We start from the raw sequence: 20,537 nt of genomic DNA on the forward strand, positions 1-20,537 counted from the left end.
TTCCATGGAGTTGATTAGGATGAGGGATCTGTGATTTTGCTTTGCCTCTTCTCCAAAATTGTGAGTCAGTTTGCCCCCTTCTCTCTACAAACGAAACCAAGGCATTTTGTTTTGAAGGATACCGTTTTTTCTGATTCGGTCCTCAGCTAATCAACATAGAAATGGTTTTAAACTAGTGTTTTCTTTATTTAAATGCAAAATCAACTTCTACATCTCTATGTCTCTAAAACTATGCTATGGAGATACAATATTCTTCAAATTAATTGATTCCTGCATGTTGGGAGATGGTCACTATTTTAAAATATTGGCAAAAATAAGATATTATTAAGACTACAAGATATGCAGGTCATACACACTTATGATATTCAAGTACATTATCACTTTCTGGCAGAATAACTGTAATAAACTAGAGAAACCATAATTCAGACAAGCATAAGCATTCTTATCTATGCCTCTATAAATTTGTGGTTACTTAATGGATTTTCCAAAACTGATTCTCTATTTAAATATACATAATATAAATATAATATAAAATATGTATACATATAAATACATTCAAATTATATAGAGATTTATAGTACTCTTCTAAAATATGTGTACAAGGGTCATATACGAAAGTTCAGCTAAAATGATTTCGATGATCTCCTCCTTCTAAATGCATATGTAGTTCTTTTCCCTGCTTGACAAATTACTAAAGGACTCAATTTTTTTCAAGGAAGTTGTGGAGTTAGCAGTAGGACGTTTGTCAAAACATCTGAAGCAGCCCCAATGGATCTACATTCCCCGGTTCTTAAGGCACTGGGGTCAGCTTGCATAGAGGTTAAATGGATGCCACCTGAAAAGCCAAATGGAGTCATCATCAACTACTTTCTTCACAGGTAACATTGACTATTACTGTTATTTTAAATTATTTAAAAATGTGTACTATTCCAGGACTGTAAAATCAAATACATTTTCTTTTTCTGTAAGCGAATAAATGGGAATTGGTGCTTTTCAGAGCACTTCCTAGGGTCTGAGATTGGTACTGGAAGCTTTTACACATGATCCGGGGGGAAAAAACCACAGCTACCATGTAACAGTTTTGTCTGAGCCCTACTTGAAAGACAAGACCTCATAGTGCACATCAGCCTTACCTCTGATTGAGTCATAGAGCAGTCCTCTGGAGGCTCACTGACCAAGAGAACATAGTCATTCCAGAGGAGGAACCAGGTGTGCAATGAGAATTCTAATATTTCCCATCACCTATTATGTGGAGCTTGGAAAAGCTTTTCATCCTCAAAAAACAGGGTGCTTTCCATCTGCAGAAAGAATGGCTCAACTCTGCAATTCCCCTTCTGTTGGAAGGAACTCCCACTCAGCTGGCTAGATGGTTCTGGGCATGAAGTAGATGGTAATGCAGCTTCTTTTCACCATGATGTGCAGAATTTGTTAAGTATATCCCCCTAAAATGAAGAAAAGAACGAAAGAGAGAATGGAGGGAAAGAGAAGAGAGGAGGAAGAGACAGGGGGACCATGGGCACTTTGGGTTGAAGGGTATTGCACTCACAGATCCAGTCTTCACCTGATGCACACAGACATAGTTTTAATTTAACATTTTCTTTACATAAATAATGAATAATGAAGAGGAGAAGCAGAGGGAGAGAGGGAGAAGAGAGAATAGGAAGGAGAGAAAGAGAGAGAAGGGGAAACAGAATTACAGAGGAACCTTGAGGGAGAAGGAGGAAGAGAGGAGAGAAGGCAAAAGTAAAACAGAAAGAGAGTCAAGGAGGCAAAGAACCTGTCCACTGAGAGTTTGCTCTCTGTTCTAGTCCCTTCGGACTGCTGTAACAAAAATGGCATAAACTGGGTGGCTTATAAACAACACACATTATTTCTCTGGAAGTTGGGAAAATACAAAATGAAGGTGCTGACAGATTCCATGTTTGGTGAGGGTCCACTTCCTGGTTCACAGACAGCTGTCATTTCATTGCGTCCTCACTATGGCAGAAGCAACTAGAGAGCTCCATGGGTCTCCGTTAGAAGGGACACTCATCCCATCATGAGGGTTCCACACTCATATCCCAATCACGTCCCAAATGTCTCACCTCCTGATACCATTACCTTGGGCGTTTGGAATTTGGCATATGAATTGGGGGTGGAGGAGACACAGAACCTCCTGACCATAACTGTCTAAGTGAGAAAAGACGCTATGGAAGATAGCTACCAGCAGACATAAGGGATTTGCCGATTGAAAACCCCATTCCAAAAGCCACATATTTACATTAGGCAAACAGAGAACAATACATTCTTGCTCAGACTCTCACCCCTACTCCCACGTGGTCTGTTAGTCTCTCCAGCGGCCTCACACCTTCCCCTGTTTGGTCCGATGGCTTGAATATGTTGGGAAACTTAGTTCAGGTTCCTCTTGCAACTTCAGGTATTGAAACCCTTTGATTCAGGTCAGTGATGAGTAAGGGTTTGTAGGAAAATTATGAAAGGAGAAAGTATTATTGCATTTCTGGTTATGTAAATTACATGGCCAAAAAAGAGCAAGCCAAATTTCTTCTCAGCAAACATTAATTTGAAGAATAATATTTCTGATTCAAATACACACGAACACGTAAAAATGGCTAATGTGAATTTACATTTTACGCTAAGCACATTAGTGCAGGCTCTAAAATGCCCATCCTCTTGGAATAGTTTTCTTTCATCTACTTAATGCTAATTGTATGAGAAAAGCACATCAAATTCCTATTCTGAATAAAGGGAAATAAAGTATCTGTTACAGAGCAGGACGTGGCTTCAGTCTGTTGGTTTTGTAAATAAAGCTCATGATTACAGTGACTATTCCATGGCAGCTATAGAGAGGGAAAACAGGAAATATAATGCAGAAAGCCCGCTTCAATGAAAAATACTGTAAATTGAATTTGACAGCGTTTGATGGCATTTGATTATTCTAGTCACAGCCAAACAATGATATAAAGAGTAATATGAAACAGAATGTGTTACCGCCTAGCAGACTCAAAAGCAATAAACCTTCCTCCAATGTGACACAATCACTTCACAATCATAATTGTAGCCTGTTTGATACCTCTGAGTACAGCAGAAGGGCACTGACTGACATAGATACATTTTGTTTTTTATTTAAAGTGAAATGAAAATGGCGCACTGGGGCTCCAGATACAATCGTTATATTCACCTACATAGGCATGAATCACTTGGCGGTTATTTCAGCTGAAGTTTAAATGTGCTTAGACAACAACAATATCAAATTTTTCTTAGATAGCTGCAAAAAAAAAATCAGAAATTTGTAAGGACAGAAATAGAATGTAGACACATAGTTCTTTTTCATTCCGGGACTACATAGAGCCCCTTATATAGTTATGGCCACAAGCCTGCAGTATTTCTGGGGAGGTTATGGCATGTAATTCCTGCTTCATCATTTGCCTCCTCTTTCTTGTATCGCCACCAAAGGAAATACACTTAGCTCAAACCAAAGACGGGGTTTGGCCTAGGCAGGTATTTTCATTAAATTGCAGGAAGCCAACTTGCCAATCCCATTTTGAAAATACCTGTCACTCTGCTCTCTCTAACCCCCTAAATCACTTCCCCTCAGTAATTTCCTTCCATTGTTTAAAGACTGCCTCTAGATATCATCCTACAGAAAGGCGTCTGCACTGATAAAGGGGTGTTGATGACTTTACAAACAGAATAATCTAGGAAGGATATGATGATTAATGCAATTGCTTCTGTTCCATTTACCTGTTACTTCGTTATTTGATTTAGGCTACTTTGTTCCCTAAGGTGAGGAGTTACAGAACACATTTCTGACAATAGGGACAACATTGAGGATCGTGTTGTGCAACCTGTTTACTGATAGAGTATAGATAAAGCCATCTTCAGCTTTTGTTTTCTCCTCATAGTACATTTGCATATTGTAATAACGATTTTTCAGTATTCCCCTCTATCTTATATCTATAATGTTGTAAGTGGCAAAATCCCTCCACAAAATCTGACTTCCATCTACAAAATCCACCAAATATTTTTTTCTTAGGACTTTACAAAATACTTGATGAAATGATCTCCCATCATTTTAATAGAGACAAAATTGCATGAAGTTTATTCTCATAAACTGTCTCTTTTAATAAATACAAAGATTGATGGATGTGCAATAAGAAAAAATATATACAAATACCTTCTAACACTGTAAAACTAGAAATGAATAATGAACTCTTTTTGAGTATTTAAATAGTAAGATTTTGAAGGATAAAATTGGAGATAGTTTGGATGGATGGTTGATATGGAAGAACATTCCAAGCAGGGCACTGCAAGTCATAATTTTCTAAAATGGAAAATTAAGCTGATTGAGTAAACTAAGAAGGCATTGACTCAAAAGTGAAGAAATTTTTATACAATCAATTCATGTTGTATGGAAATATAGATATGGAGATGGAGATAGGTAGATGATTGATAGATGATAGAGATATCAATAGATAGATAGAAATGTTCATATCTACTGTGAAATCGGAGTCCTATTACCAAGGACCTTTACTATAGTAGGAGATATATGTCAAACTAAGCAAACAAACAAAAAAAGAGAAATATAATGTGAAAAATATAAATATTTACCAGAAAGTTTACAGGAGAGAAGAATTCTTTTTGTCTGGAATATTTATGGAAGACTTCATTCATTCATGGATGAAATTAATGTCATTGGGACTTGGCCTTACAATATAAAAATTTAGTGAACATTATTAGAAATACTTTTGTTGGAAAAAAGTTTTAACAGGACAGAATATTACAAAGGCTACTTATCCTTTCTTTATGACTTACCCCAAGGCACATAAAATTTCCATCAATGAAAGTAACTACTATTAATTTTAATATCTGTAATATTTCTGCTTTCTTTTTATAGTTTCCCTTACATAAAAAGAATCATATTGTTTATGGTGTTCTCCAATTTTCTTTGGGCATTTGGATGCACATGCACACACACACACACCCCCCACTTCTTTTTTTTTTTTTAATTTTTTTTATTATGTTATGTTAATCACCATACATTACATCATTAGTTTTTGATGTACTGTTCCATGATTCATTGTTTGCGTATAACACCCAGTGCTCCATGCAGAACATGCACTCTTTAATACCCATCACCAGATTAACCCATCCTCCTACCCCCCTCCCCTCTAGAACCCTGTTTGTTTTTCAGAGTCCATAGTCTCTCATGGTTCGTCTCCCCCTCCGATTTCCCCCCCTTCATTCTTCCCCTCCTGCTATCTTCTTCTTTTTTTTTTTAACATATAATGTATTATTTGCTTCAGAGGTACAGATCTGTGATTCAACAGTCTTGCACAATTCACAGCGCTCACCATAGCACATACCCTCCCCAATGTCTATCACCCAGCCACCCCATCCCTCCCAGCCCCCACCACTCCAGCAACCCTCAGTTTGTTTCCTGAGATTAAGAATTCCTCATATCAGTGAGGTCATATGATACATGTCTTTCTCTGATTGACTTATTTCGCTCAGCATAATACCCTCCAGTTCCATCCATGTCATTGCAAATGGCAAGATTTCATTCTTTTTGATGGCTGCATAATATTCCATTGTATATATATACCACATCTTCTTTATCCATTCTTCTGTTGATGGACATCTTGGCTCTTTCCACAGTTTGGCTATTGTGGACATTGCTGCTATAAACATCGGGGTGCACGTACCCCTTCGGATCCCTACATTTGTATCTTTGGGGTAAATACCCAGTAGTGCAATTGCTGGATCATATGGTAGCTCTATTTTCAACACATCTCACTTCTTTTAATGACTCAACTATATTTTATTATATGGATGTGTGTCAATATTATTTAACCAGTCCCCTACTGATGGCAAAAGAAGTGATTTCCAAGTTTTCATTACAACAGCAACTCAAAAAAAAACACCTTTACAATGAGCAGGTGAAGGATTATTCTTAGTACTAGAAGTGCAGGGTCAAATTTTATACATTTTAAATTCCTATGGTTTGTAAGAATTTTAATTCTGGAAACTCCTGTCAATAGGGGGTCTTATCAATTTTTCAAATCTTTGCTAGTTCAATATTTTAAATGGCATATTATTGTTGTTTTAATTAAAATTTTGGTCAATATAAGTGAAGTCGTTCATTTATTTTAAATATTTACTTGCTACATGTGTGTGTATATAAATATTATATATCCTTAGATTATTTTCTTTTGGACTATTTGTCATTCACTTGTCTATGCTCTTTATATAGTCAGGAAATTTTCCCTTTAATGATCATATAAAAATAACACATCAATTATTTCTTCCAGCAATTTTATGGGTTCTACTCCTTATATCTAAATATAGACTTGATTTTGTTTTAAAGAATGAGGCAAGAAATCTATGCATTTATTTTTTTAAAAAACTATCTAGTTTGTCAACATTATTTTATAATTTACTGATTTGAGATGCCACCTATACAAAATCCCCATGTATCATCTGATCCATTTCAGGATTTTGTATTCTGTTTCATTTATAGTGGACCGGATTTTAATAAGTGGAGCCTGATGGCAAAGATATCTCAGGTGAATAAAATTAATAGAATGAACCAAATTCCCAACGCTGAAGGCATAGTGTTCAAGTAATAGTCAGGCTTGGCTGGAGCCTTTGTTATTTATAAGGAGAATTTTGACAATAAGCTTGATGGTAGATTTTAGAAGACTTGAAATACCAGGCTAAGGAGTTTAGATTTTTTATTTAGAGGCGATGTAAGCCATTGCAAGTTTGGGGTAAAATAGAAAAGCAATGTGATAAAGTGGACAGAGCTTGGCATTTGTAGACAGAAGATATGGCTTCCAGGTGCTGGGTCCAACACTTACTAGTTACGTGACCTTGGGGAAGTCATTATATTCCCCAAGCTTCATTTTTATGTAAAGTTAGGCTAATAAAGAATAACCTCCTAGAATTTTGTAAGAATTAAATGAAATAATGTATGTGAAAGTCCTGTGTTAAACATCAAGCATGATAAAAGTAGGAAGTCATCTAGATGTGCAGTAAAGATGCACCATGCTTTAGAAAGACAAATCTGGCAGTTACAAATATTTAAGGACAAGGAAAAAGATTCCTGATAATAAATGAAGCAGATTGCACAACAGTGTGCCTAGGATGATTCTGTTTTTCTTCAATATATAGAATATTTCTTTACATTTATATGTGCATAAAAATGTCTGGAAACAACAAAAAAACCTTAACAATGCTTATCTCCCGGAGATAAGTTAAGTACAATCCTTTTATTTATTTATTTTTAAGATTTTTATTTATTTATTTGAGAGAGAGAGAGAAAGCATGAGAAGGGGGAGGGACAGAAGGAGAAGCAGGCTACCAGCTGAGTGGGGAACCCAATGCAGGACTCAATCCCAGGACTCTGGGATCATGACCTGAGCCAAAGGCAGACGTTTAGCCGATTGAGTCACCCAGGCGCCCCAAGCACAATCCTTTTAAATACAGATCCTCCTCAACTTACTATGGGGTTACATTCCAATAAACCCATTGTAAGTTGAAAATACTCTAAGTCAAAAATGTATTTAATACACCTAACATACCAGGGGTGCTTGGGTGGCTCAGTTGGTTGAGCGTTGGACTTTTGATTTTGGCTCAGGTCATGATCCCAGGGTCATGGGATCAAGCCCCATGTCAGATTCCATGCTCAACACGGAGTCCGCTTGTCCCTCTCCCTCTGCTCCTCCCTCACTTGCGCTCTCACTCTGTCTCTCAAATAAATAAATAAAATCTTAAAAAAAAATACCCTTAACATACGAAACATCATGGCTTAGCCTGGCCTATTTTAGATGTGTTCAGAACACTTACATTACCCTACAGTTGGGGAAAATCATCTAACATAAATAATATTTTGTGTTATTTTTGTATTTTATAATATATTTTATAAATTTTATAATATTTTAATCTTATTTTAGAATAAAGTGTTGAACCTCTCATGTAATTTGTAAATGAGATCTCATGTAATCCCATGTAATCTCATGTAATTCTCACATAATTGTAAAGTATAAACAGAATGGTTGTGTGGTTACAGAAGGGTTGGTTGTCAGTTGTTTACCCTGTGATTGTGCGGCTGACTAGAAGCTGCCACTCACTGCCACTGCCCCAGAATTCTGAAAGAGTGTCCTGGGAAAAGATCAAAATTCAGAATTTGAAGTACAATGTCTACTGAATGGCTATCACTGTCACATCGTCATAAAGTCAAAAAATTGTAAGTCGAGCCATCTTAAGTTGGGGACTGCCTGTACTTGTGTTTTTGCTCATCCATATTTTCTAATTACTTTTCACAACAAATATATCATGGTGTGATAAAGACAGAATAGTAAATTCAGTTAGTCCAGATGCAAATCAATCCTCACCCTGTTCATGATTTTCCTATTTCTCTCTTTCTGTGAACATCATCATTCTCTGTAGCAAGTTCTGCTTGGGAAAGAGAAACCACAACAGTCATCTTAACTGAGTTTAACATACATAATTGTTAACTAGTTGTAAATTTGATAACTACGTAACTGGAAGGATAAAAAGTGAACTCTAAGATATCATGCAGGTGACAACTGCCGGAAACAGCTACTACCCTTGGGACTGAGGCAGCTAGACTTCTTAAAACTCAGTAACTAGAGGGGAGCCCCCCCCCCCCCGACCCCCTGCCCCATGCTGGGACCCAGACACCTGAGGAGGAGTCAGCTTCCAGTTGATGCAGGTGTCTGGGAAGAAGGCACGAGATAAAGATGGCTTTTCCAAGTGTTGTTAAAATTTTATACTCAAACTTCTCATGAGGAGGAAAGATTTGTTATTTTCAGGGTAAAAAATCCTGGCTGGAGAAATGCTCACATAATCAGCAGGCAAACAGGACACAAAGAGTAAGGAGCCCGTTCCTTTCTCCTTTCAGCCTTCTGCTCTCCCTCTGGCGCCCCCTATTGGCAGAGCTCAACAAAGACTCAGCCGGTAAAGCAGAAATGCCATTGCAGAGTCCCAGCTCCACCATCATAAAGCCAAAATATTGAAGGAAAGGGTTATAATGGGCACATTTTTCTAGTTAACCAGGTTTCAGAGAATTTTGGTCTCTTCTTGTCAACCAGTCTGTCATCCAGTCATTGCTTACAAAATACTTACTGTTTATTATAGTGTGCCATGCTTCCCTAGGGGCTGAGAATATATAGATAAGTAAGAGAGAGTCTTCGCCTTCAAGGAGCTTGTAGTATGGTATAGGAGATAGAAAAGAAAGAAATATATTACAATATAGTATGACAAGTGAATCAATAGAAAAAAAGACTTAGCACGTAGGAGAACATGACAATTCTATTTGAGAGAGAAACAAGGAGAAGACTTCCTAGAAAAAGTGACTGTGGTGGAGCTTTAAAAGATGAATTGGAGTTAGCCTATAGAAGGGGGAGGACGAAGAAAGTGTTTGGCGAGGCATTGCAGAACAGGATTGACATATCAGAGCCATGGAAGCATGAACTATCATAGAATAGAAGAAAACTGTAGGCAAGCATTTGATTATGACTGGAATAACAAATGGAATAAAAATCTGAAACATGAAGCTGGAGTGATAAGCATAGGCCAGTTGCATGGCAAATCACTACCGTTCTAACTGGGATTAAGTCTTAACACTTTTGAATGATCTTTGACGTCTCCTCCCCCAACACCAGAGTATCTACTCACTCCATGAAGCTGGATGATTCAACCTTCCCATGGCATTTTGTAAACCACCCATGTTTCCATTTCCTCTACCATCAATTGTAGTTCAGGATCTATCTTTATTCTCGTGTGGTCTGTTGAGATGACCTCTTCACTGTGTGACTACCTGTTGTCATTCCCATGCAATGCAGCCTTTATACGACTGCTGGATTTGTCTTCCTAAAAGCAGCTTTAGTTGCCATTTCTATGATAACTTCATTTGTATCATGTGTTATGTCTAACCCAATGATTTTCATATGCATAATTTGATTTAATTCTTACAGAAATGCTGGGACATTATACACTATAAGATTATTAACTGCAGTTTACAAAGTGAAATGGAAACTAGAGAGCACAGGTCAGTTTTGCCCAAGGTCATCTAATCAGGTGGTTGTAGGCCTAGACCTACAACCTAGCGGCCTACAACCTAGCTCCTTGGACTACAGGTATCAGGTATTTTGGATTTTATATTTAAATTAGTATTCTTATTATTCCTCATAAGGTGAGGGTGGCAGTTTCATAATCTGAAATTGCTATGGGAAATGAACTGAGTTATAGGATTTTGTTTTGGTTGTTTCTGAAGACAAACGCCGAGAATTGTTGCAGGGAATAGAGGGATAAGGAGTTTTGCTTTTTTGTTTTTTTTAAGGTTATACTACAGTAAGAAAACATAAGTATGAATCTTTTAAAATATATGGTTCATAGTTTTAATTCTCATTTTTGTTTTCTTCTTAGTGTAAAGAAACATTAAATTAACTCAAAGGGCATTCATTATTGAAGTATCTCCTAAATGAGCTTAAGCATAGAATAACCATTTGGCTATTCAGAGAGAACTGAAAATGTGATTTCCCTAAACAGACTGTTCAGGAGGAAACACTTCCAGTTAAATGAACAGTTGAAGCCTAAATTAGGAATAACTGTGATCTACTTAACCTATTCTGTTCAAAGTTTATTCAGACCTGAAGATATTCTATTTTTTAACACCACAGATGGAGCATTTACCTCAACATAATGTTAATTTTTTGATTATTCAATAGGGGCAAGGAATACTTAACCAGGCTGCATCCTTTAATTGTTTTGGTGGATAAACTTGAAGCTAACATAATATTTAATCTCTCACATAGCACAGATTTTTAAAATTCATGCTTTGGGGCAATTTTTAAAAGAATGTCACAACCACAGCTACACCTCAATGTGGGAATTCATGAGAGTTTAATAAAAATTAATTGAATTGTCATAGAAGGTTTGAAGCCAGACAAAACAGACAATTTTATTTCCGCATAGAAGTTTATGTTTGTTTGCTGTATTATGTTCCTTGCAAACACCTTTTAAAAACTCACTGAGAGGAGTCCTTGGCTGTGAGCCCTGTGGTCCTCATTAGAATGGATCCCTCCCAATGACACACCTGGTACCTAGTATCTGCAGCAAGTACAAAGGCCAAACCCTGCAAACCGACACTGAGTGCAGAATCTGGCCCACGCATGGTAGCAAGGAATAATGAGGTGGGTTGCCGAAACATAATTGCAGGTCACTGAGAGGTATCTAGGAAGCGTCTATAGTCTCCAGCAGGAGGCTTGTCATTGCTTATGCTTAGGTCATTGTGATTTATCAACTTGAGGATCATCAAATTCCCAAAGCCAGAGATTTTAAATATCCTGCCTTTTTGTGAGAGGTCATTTACATTTACTTTGCCTTAATAACCCTTTCCATTTTGATGGTTAATCTGATATGGCAGCATGTGACTATCCTGGCATCTGAAGAGCATGTTCATTAAATACTCCTAACGGCCTGGAAAATTCTGCTTTATCCATCAGTCTCTCTCAACTACAGAGCAGAAGCTGAGTAGGAGAGGGTCATTTCTTGGGCACATTCTTCCCCAACCTAGAATACTACCCTAGCAGGTAAAAAGAGTTAATAGAGATGAGGCAAAAATGCAGAAAAGCCATGGAATTACATGTCTTTTGGCCATTTGTTCAAAGAGATTATTGAATTTACGGGACTTAGATGCTGGGAATACAGAAATAGATCAACCACGATGCATCAGGAGCTTCCCCTTCTGATTAGGTCTGCAACTAACCAGATCTTTTTTTAGTTTTTTTAAAATTTTTTATTTTTTGCATCATGACTTTACATCCAGGTAAGCAAATAACTGTTCCAAATGAAATATCAGATGTTTGGGGCCATATTAACAACTGACAATTCCATTTCTCTTGCTTAGATGTTTAATGCTCTATATATTGAGTACCAAAATAGTATGCATGGTCCTTAGTTTTTATATTAGTCGAATCAACAGATGGGACTGAAGAATCCCTTTCTCAGGCATTTGAAAGGGTTTTTTGAGCATACTCTGAATTTTACTAGGTCTTGGAGAAGACATCTAAAAGGAATTTGATTTTTGCCCTTCAAAGATCTCTAGAGCAAATTCATATAATTTATCTTGTTATTTTCATTAATTTGCATTTAGCTCTATCTTGTCGACTCAGCTATGAGTTCCTTTAGAGAAGGAATGTGTACCTCTACTCCTGGTACAAGGTGTGGTGTATATTAAGTGCTCAATAAAAAGTTTGTTGATGGATACAAGAAAGAACAGCCCTTGCTTTGAAGGGTAATGACTTAATTAAAGAAGAGAAAATTCAGATGAAGAGAAAATGCATGACATGCAGGATGTGAATTTAAAACATTTTTTAAATATCCTGGAAACAGATGCAAAATAACATTGTGCAAGTAAAAGAGAATTAGAACCATGGGCTTCTCTTTGTCATTCCTCATCCTTCTGTGTGCTAGCCAGGATTTTTTCACACAAAGATCTTGTGGTTCTAGGAGCAGTAAGAGGGTCACCCTCAATGTGCAAACACTTTTCAAGGCTCTGCATTCATCATATTTGCTAATGTCCTGTTGACCAGTGAGAGTCATATAGCCAAGTTCAGAGTGAGTTTGAGAGCACATTAGCAATAGATGTGGGTACAGGGAGACAAACAAATTGGAATACTTACTGCAACCCAGCTACTATAGAAGGGTAAGAATTCCCAATAATATCAACTTCTAATAATTCTATGTAGTATAATTTCCAGTTGTGCAAAAAATAAAATTGTGCAATATAATGCATATGCATATGCACACACTCACACACATATTCATAAACATACAAAGATCCAGACATATTTTAATGTGTTAATAGTACTTATATATATGCTTCTGATTTTTTTAAAGTTTTTAAATAATGTATGTGTTTCTACATATTGCATGTGCAATTTTTTTAAGGAAAAATTTCTAAGGTAATACAATAAGATGTAATTATGGGTGGTGTTGCATTGTTTAAATGTTTTTATTCCTTCTGTGTTTTCCATGTTTTCTATGAAATATATACGTTCTATATGATTAGCCAAATATATTAAAAAATACACTTAAAAAATGATACTGAGTCAGGCCTCTTGTATACTCTTCCATCTGGTCTTCATTATGTCCCTTCAGAAAGGGGCAGTTGAATTAATAACAAATTTTTCTGAAAAGCAATTTCTTATTCTACATGCAAACCTTCTTTTGAAGTGTACAGCTGTCCCTGATTGCCTTCCTGGTCTCCTTTCAGACGTCCTGCTGGTATTAAAGAGGAGTCCCTTTTGTTTGTCTGGTCAGAAGGAGCCCTTGAATTCACTGATGCTTCAGATACTCTGATGCCTTTCACACTCTACGAATACCGAGTCAGAGCCCACAACTCCAGGGGCTCAGTGGAGAGTCTGTGGTCATCAGCACGAACCCTGGAAGCCCCACCTCAATATCTGCCAGCACCTTGGGCACAAGCCACCAGTGCTCATTCAGTTCTCCTGAACTGGACAAAGCCAGAATTGCCCAATGGCATTATCTCCCAGTACCATGTGGTCTACCAAGAGAGACCGGATGATCCAACATTTAACGTCTCTACTGTGCATGCTTTCACCGTGATGGTAAGAACTTAGGAAAAAAGAGTAACAGATGCTTAGAGTATCTGGTTAATATGTTGAAACTGATTCTTTATCCAGCTTACCATTTTTCTTCAGTTGGAGCTTAAATACGTTAAAATCTTTCACATGTGAAAAAGAGCAATGTAGTCCTGGGGAAGGTATTGAACTGAGTATAAGGGACGTTGGAGACCAGTTTGCAGGCCACAATTAATTTGTATTACCTCAAGCAAACAAGTGAATCTCTCTTGGTGTGATTTCCAAATCCATTAAATGGGGATACTAAATGTGTCTCTGTATACCTAATGGGGATGAAGCATAGATAAAATTAGACAGATACAGATACAGATACAGATTTGGTATAGATACAGATATAGATACAGATTCAGATCAGATATGGATATAGATAGATGTGATATTATTGGCTCTTTGAGAAAAAAAGTAAGTTAAATTTCTAGATCTATCTATCTGGATGATATAGATATCACATGCACTAAAACTTAGTGGTGATTTTTTCCGGGTTGATCACCTGTGGCCCATAATACAATTTAATTGAGTTCGCTACTATCTTCTGAGAGCTTTCTTTTCACCTGGCATAGGCTGATGTTCTATGGGAGATACATAAACAGGATGGTTCTTGTATCACAGAGCTTTCTCTTTTATCATACTGCAGAGATGAGAATTGAACATAAGAAAAAAGTAAGAGAAGTAGTGAATTATAGCCTATAATTTCCACCACATGGTGATTCAGATCCCAAATTCCACCACCTACCAGCCGTAAACCACAACACAAGAGAGAATATCACCTACCAAAAGTGTTAGCTAAGAAATCTCTGAGAGGTCAGCAGGGAACCCTCAAACTGAAGAGGCTTCATGGAGAAGATGAAATTTGTGGTCTTAGTAGTTAAATACATACAGTTTTTAAGATGTGCCAAGACCTTGCTAAATATGAAAATCCCTCACAATAAGAAAAAATAAACTGCGTAAAGCATTATTTTCAAAGAGCAGACCATGTTTCTATGCTACCAATCTAGGCACCCGAATATACCTGAAGGTTATCTTATAGAGTATAACATTTATCAAAATATCTAAATAATACTGAGCAAACATTTGTAATGAAACTCTGAAAGAATAGTTGTAAATGAATAAAGTACAACATTTTCTCCCTGTCCTTATGTTCAGTTTTTTCATATGACCAAAAAATAAGCAGTCTGTGAATTAAAGAGATAATGTTAACCTTTATTTTATTTAGAATTCGGAATTGGTACTTTATTTTTTATGTTACATGTAATTATCTTTCATGTTACATCTTCATTATAAACATCCCTACAGCCTTCATTATAAACATTAGAAGCAGTGTTCTTAAGTGCAGAAAATCTTTTTTAGTTGATATATGATCCATAGAGAAATCTATAACTTCTCACCATATCCTTGGAATTCATGTTCTAAACTTCCACCTGAAAGCAAAATCCTAAAAAATAAAGTAAAAATACTGAAAAACCCTTGAGAAGGGCTTTCTGAATGACATATTTTAATTTATATATATTTTTATTAAAGACACTAATATTGCAATAATTAAACCTCTGATTTTAAAGAATGGCTTTCAGAGACCTGAGCCCAAACATTTAATTTCCTAAAACAATTCTATTGGAATTCTCTTGTGGAATACCCTCTACATCATTCCTTCATAGCTAGTTTCATCTCACAACACAAGATTTAAAGTATACAATGAACTCTGTCCTGTATTTAATGTGCCAGGTTCTGTTTTTATCACACTAAAAAGTTCCTAAAAGAGAGGAAGGCCTCTGGCCCCAAGCTTTAAGCATCACATGGCCCTTTATCCATGCGTCCTGCCAATACAGTTCCCACCAGGCAGCCCAGTGTTGCTGTGCTTTTCCATTTTCTGAAGAGTAATCCTTGTGCAATGCTAAAGAGAATAGCCAGAATGATCAGGAAACACTAATATTTCTGCACCCTATTTTTTAATGTTTGCATCTGTGTGCATGTTCAGAGTGCCACCCCCCCAATCTGGATCTCTGGCCCTGAGAATCCCAAGAAAAGATTAGAGTCATTAGGAAAGGCCCCACTTGAGCTTGTTAAGCAATCAAGGACATCTTCCATAGAGCAGTCGGGCCAGTGTTCAGACATTGTGGTTAGTAGGCCAGATTTCCAGGGCAGGAAACTATTATGACTCTTTATGGGCTGACATCTTTGAAAGAAAGAATCAGAAAAATAAACTATTGTCTTTGAGCTTCACATATTCCTATATCTCAAGAGAATGTGTTTGAGCCTTTAAAAAAAAAAAAGATATTTAAAGAAGGGGGTTCTACCATGTAATTCCAATTCCTCACCATCAGAGAAGAATGTTTCTTTTATGCTACCCAAATCCTTCCTCCTGTCACTTAAGTCCATCCCTTCCTGTTCAGAACAGCATGACTTCTCTAAGCCAGTGTAATGAACCTTCAGGGTCGAGAACAGATTATTGACAATTCAATCCAATTTGGCAAATAGTCATTGAGCACTGTATTCAGTATGCCAATACCCAATATTACAGTCAACTGTATTGTTGAAGGCTACCATGAGACTGGGCCCTTGGGCAGAGCAGAGCCTGAAGGGGAAGTTGAGTAATCAAGTCTGAGGCACACTTTATTACCACTGGGCATTTCAGATTTCTAAGTTTCTTTGCTTCTGAATTTCTGCTGCTCATGTTCTAATGATTCTCTTTCAAATCTCTCTCTCTGAGTGTCTTCCTGGCTCTACTTAGTTTTTCTCTAATTCCTATACTAGCTAAACACCTCTACTGTCTTCTTCCATGTCTGTGCCTGCCCTAGGGAATATTTCGAGCTTTTGTTTCACTGACCACTCTGGCTAAAAATTCTCCAGAGCAACGGAACTACATTTTCAATTGGTGAGGCACAGAATCCAGCCTCACAATTGAAGGATTGCAATTTAATCCACAGACTTGCAAGATGTATCACTAAACAATCTCATTTAGTTTCTTGTTTATTGGGATCCTATCTCTGCACGAGGGGCCACCAATAAATTGCCATAATATAGTGCCATCCCTGGCTTGTCCCAACGTCCCCCCAGAGTTGTTTATAGACAGGTGGACGTTGCTGGGAGAGCCACATAAAACAGGTGCAATGGATGCATGAATCCTCTCGATGGTGGCAATGGATGGAGAAATGGCAATGGGGGCCCTCCATGGGGGCGGAGAGCATATGTGTTGGCAGCAGCAGCAGAGGCAGCAGAAGGGGAGAAATGGAAAGAGCGTGGGCTTTAATGTATCACCAGCTTCTCTCCCAATCTCATGAAAAGTTTCATCTCCCAAGTAGGTTCTTCTAAGGGGAAGAGAGAGATATCTAGATGCCTAGGGTCTCTTCAGACCAACACTCTCCACTACTGAAAACAAGCTCTAAGTAGAAGTCCTTAAACTCCCTTCCCAATGAGCTCTGTGATGAATTGTGAAGTGTCAGGAGAGAAAGTGTATTTAGCCTTGCTTGGCATGCAAGAGTTCCATGGTGGTATTTACAGGGAACACTCCTGGCGAGCTTGGCGATACTGCTGCCACCATTCAGATTTGTTTGCTTTTTCTCACTGGCACCTGCCATCGCACTGGCAGAAATAACTTGGGATTTAAAGGCAAAGGTGGTTTACCTGTTAGTCTGTGCTCTCAGTATATCCCTGCTTACCCCACAGGGTTATGAAACATCAAGCCCAGATCATACATTTGCCCAGTACCCTGAAAGATAGATGGTACTTCACTCTCTGGGTAGAATCAAGCATACGGTGCTGAGGGGTAAGCAAATTATATGGGTCACTAAAAGTTGGCTTCCAGTCTGGAAATAAAATCCAGAATTACAAACTCTACTTTCTAGATTTTAGTTGCCAAACTCCCTTGCCCAAAGTCAAGGAAGAGGTATTCAAAATTTTCTCTTGTGGTTGTCTCAAATCTCTTTACCATTAAGTAGATCTGTGGGGGGAAAGGAGATGCTTCATAATTGTCATATCATGGAGAGTTTGTGAGTAAATTGATTAATTTGTTTTTAATCCCATTTTTATTTTGGTTTAGTATAATGTAAAATATTATTGCTCTTTACATATGATCTTAATTAATTGTAGCTCTTAAAATTTGATGGCTCTTAGCCTTTTCTCCCCTTATTTATAAGACAATAGAAATGCACTAGGAGATCTAGGTATGTGTAAGGACTCCTTCAGTGACTATCTTTCCAAAATGAAGAAAAATTTGGTAATAAGAACAATTACTGTACTTTTTATATCAGTTCTATGAGCTGAGATTTTCACATTTTATAATGTAACTGTGTTACTCATTCTTTATGTAAAATCATAAAATAGAGGTGGATAAATGTCACACAAAACGATGACCACTTATTAGTGTGACCCATTTTGTTGTATTGTAATGATGTCTTTGGTCTGACATTAATTTTTCATTCATTAGCCTTGCATTACCTTTATCCCATTTTTCTAATACAGTACCAATCACAAATACATATCAGGGATCTGCTTTGTGCTCAATATTATTGGAGATGCAAACCACATAAGTCTTCTTGAACTTCATATAAGTACTTTTTTAGAGAGAACTTTATTTTTCTCAAACCACTTTATTCCAACGAGCTTCCTCCAGGACTCCCTTGCTCAATCATCACTGATTTCCAGGGCAGGTCCTATGGTTTTCTAGCCACATCAGTGACAAGGACCAGCCCAGTTTTGGTAATCAGGACTCATTTCATTTTGGGTGTTTAAAAATAAAGCCTGACTTGTGTTAAGAGATCTGCAGTAGAAAAGAAAGGACATGTTTGTTTTGTTTATTTTCTTCCCTCTTCTTTAGTTCCCTCTTCTCTTGTTGTTGTCCCCAGGACTGTGGAAGAAAAGAGAGAATTAGACAAAAAGGAGCAGAGCCTTACTCATGAATCTGTCTCTTACCCAACTGCCAGTGCTTCCTGTGGGTTTATATGGAGATCCTGCATGGGAAGCTCCATGTTCTATGTTCCCTGATGCAACACACTCTCTGGCTAGTTTCTTGTACCATTACTGCCCCCAGAGATTCACCCCACAGCCTCTTTTACTTCTGTGTTCTCATCTCCTGAGCAGTCAGCTAATACTAGGTCCTATTTCACTGAAAAAAAAAAAAATACTCATTCTTTTCTTGACATCCTCCAAGCCTGGGGAAAACTCATTCTACCAACTAAGGAAAGTACAGCTTGTCCAGCCCTATCTTCTATACTTGACCTACGATGCTGGGTGAGACCCAGCCAGCTTCCCAACTTCAGAATTCATCGAATAAGAAGCAGGAAACAGCTTCTGTACTAAGCCATGATCCCCATCTCTTGGGATCACATAGGAATCTCAGAAGATGCTTCTCCACGCTAGTAGCTGCGTCAGAATTACCCTGAGTCTCTTCAGCTCAGTAACAATCCTCATGAAAAGAGTAGATTGTCCATCTTACATTTCTCACAGATACCTCTCAATTCCTTCAAGTTGTTCTCTTGGGTATGGCTCCTATGCCTTGAGAGAGGGGTATGATGTATCCCCATTCCTTCTTCCCAAGTAGTAAGGAAATAACCTGGGAAAGCTTCTCTACAGAATCCCCTTCTTCAACTTGCTTTTCATGAACCAGGATCTTCTCTTATTTAAGTTGTTTTATATAGATCTTCAGAGGAAGGTGGACTTGAAGGTGTCAGGCTGATTCTTTCTTTCTGTAAGTCCTGTAGAGGTATGTCTAGCAGTTCCAGTAGAGTTACTTATCACTCATTTTTTCTAAACTGTACTTATTATTCCCTAATACATCCTGTTCCATAACTAAAGGGATTTATCATCTTTCTGGTTGCCCAAGCCAGATAATCTTTGAGTCCTCCCCCTTCCTTAGTTCCATATCTAGTTTTCACTAAATCCTACTGATTCTACTTCTAAAGTATATCTTGAATCCTTCTGCTTGCAGACCGCGTTAGGTTCTTCACACATGTTGTTCCTCCTCAAATGATCATGTTCTTACACTTCAAATAGATCCGTCCTCCTCCTTAATTGTAAAATATGAACTAAAATGTTACTTAACTCACAAGGCTATTGCAAGGGCTAAATATATTAATGCATATGCAAAGTACTTTAGAAACTGTAAACGGCAATGTAAATAAGATGTAAAACTTTAGAAGTCCTACTGTTTGGACTAACAGAAGCTGGAAGAAATGAACAAAAGTAGAAAAAGTTTTGATTTGCATAAAGCAACTGTACTAGTTTGGTCATGAATGAAAACCCTTACGTTTTATATATTTTAAGCACTCCTCACATTACAACAAAATTCAGAGCTTACAAATTTAAGTATTTCTTGATACCACACTGTTAATTTCCAGGTAATGTCTCAAGTATTGGATTGGGCTCTATTTCTTTTCTAAGTCACCTGGAGCAAGAACATGCTTTTTGTGTCCCTAAGGTTTAGAACTGACCCATTTCCTCTTCTACCATAACATCTCAGTCTTGCCCCTCCAAGCATCCTCGTCAGGTGATTACCTCTCTAGATGCAGTTCTGTTTACCCACCATGATGCTCAGTGGACCCTGCCCATTCCCAATCTGGGATGCTATCAGCAAAACATGAGATCTTTTTATAACACACAGACACACACACACACACACACACACACACACACACGCTTCACAAGTCACACAGATTCTGCCAAACAGGCATCAGCCTGCTTCACCTGTGCCGAACAGCAGCCTATCAGTATATGAAGGTCAGTGGGTGAGGAGGCTATTTGTCCTTTCACTCCAGTATGTTATTATTGTTGTTGTTGTTGTCTTTAACTGAATTGTAAAGACACCTAAGAATGCCACAGAACCTTGTTAAATACATATATGAAAGTAAAATGAACTTG

General features: G+C 37.6%; 1 protein-coding gene across 1 annotated transcript in view; it reads left to right on the forward strand.

Annotated features, from left to right (window-relative positions):
* Nucleotides 1–20,537, forward strand: part of USH2A (usherin) — a 682,897-nt gene that overhangs the window by 582,411 nt on the left and 79,949 nt on the right. The window contains exons 59-60 of the mRNA XM_032422367.1: nucleotides 716–878; nucleotides 13,301–13,655. Of these exons, the coding sequence (XP_032278258.1) occupies nucleotides 716–878; nucleotides 13,301–13,655 (518 nt within the window). The remainder of the gene's footprint in view (nucleotides 1–715; nucleotides 879–13,300; nucleotides 13,656–20,537) is intronic.

The sequence above is a fragment of the Phoca vitulina genome, unplaced genomic scaffold, assembly GCF_004348235.1.
Source record: "Phoca vitulina isolate PV1807 unplaced genomic scaffold, GSC_HSeal_1.0 scaffold26, whole genome shotgun sequence".
Classification (NCBI taxonomy): domain Eukaryota; kingdom Metazoa; phylum Chordata; class Mammalia; order Carnivora; family Phocidae; genus Phoca; species Phoca vitulina.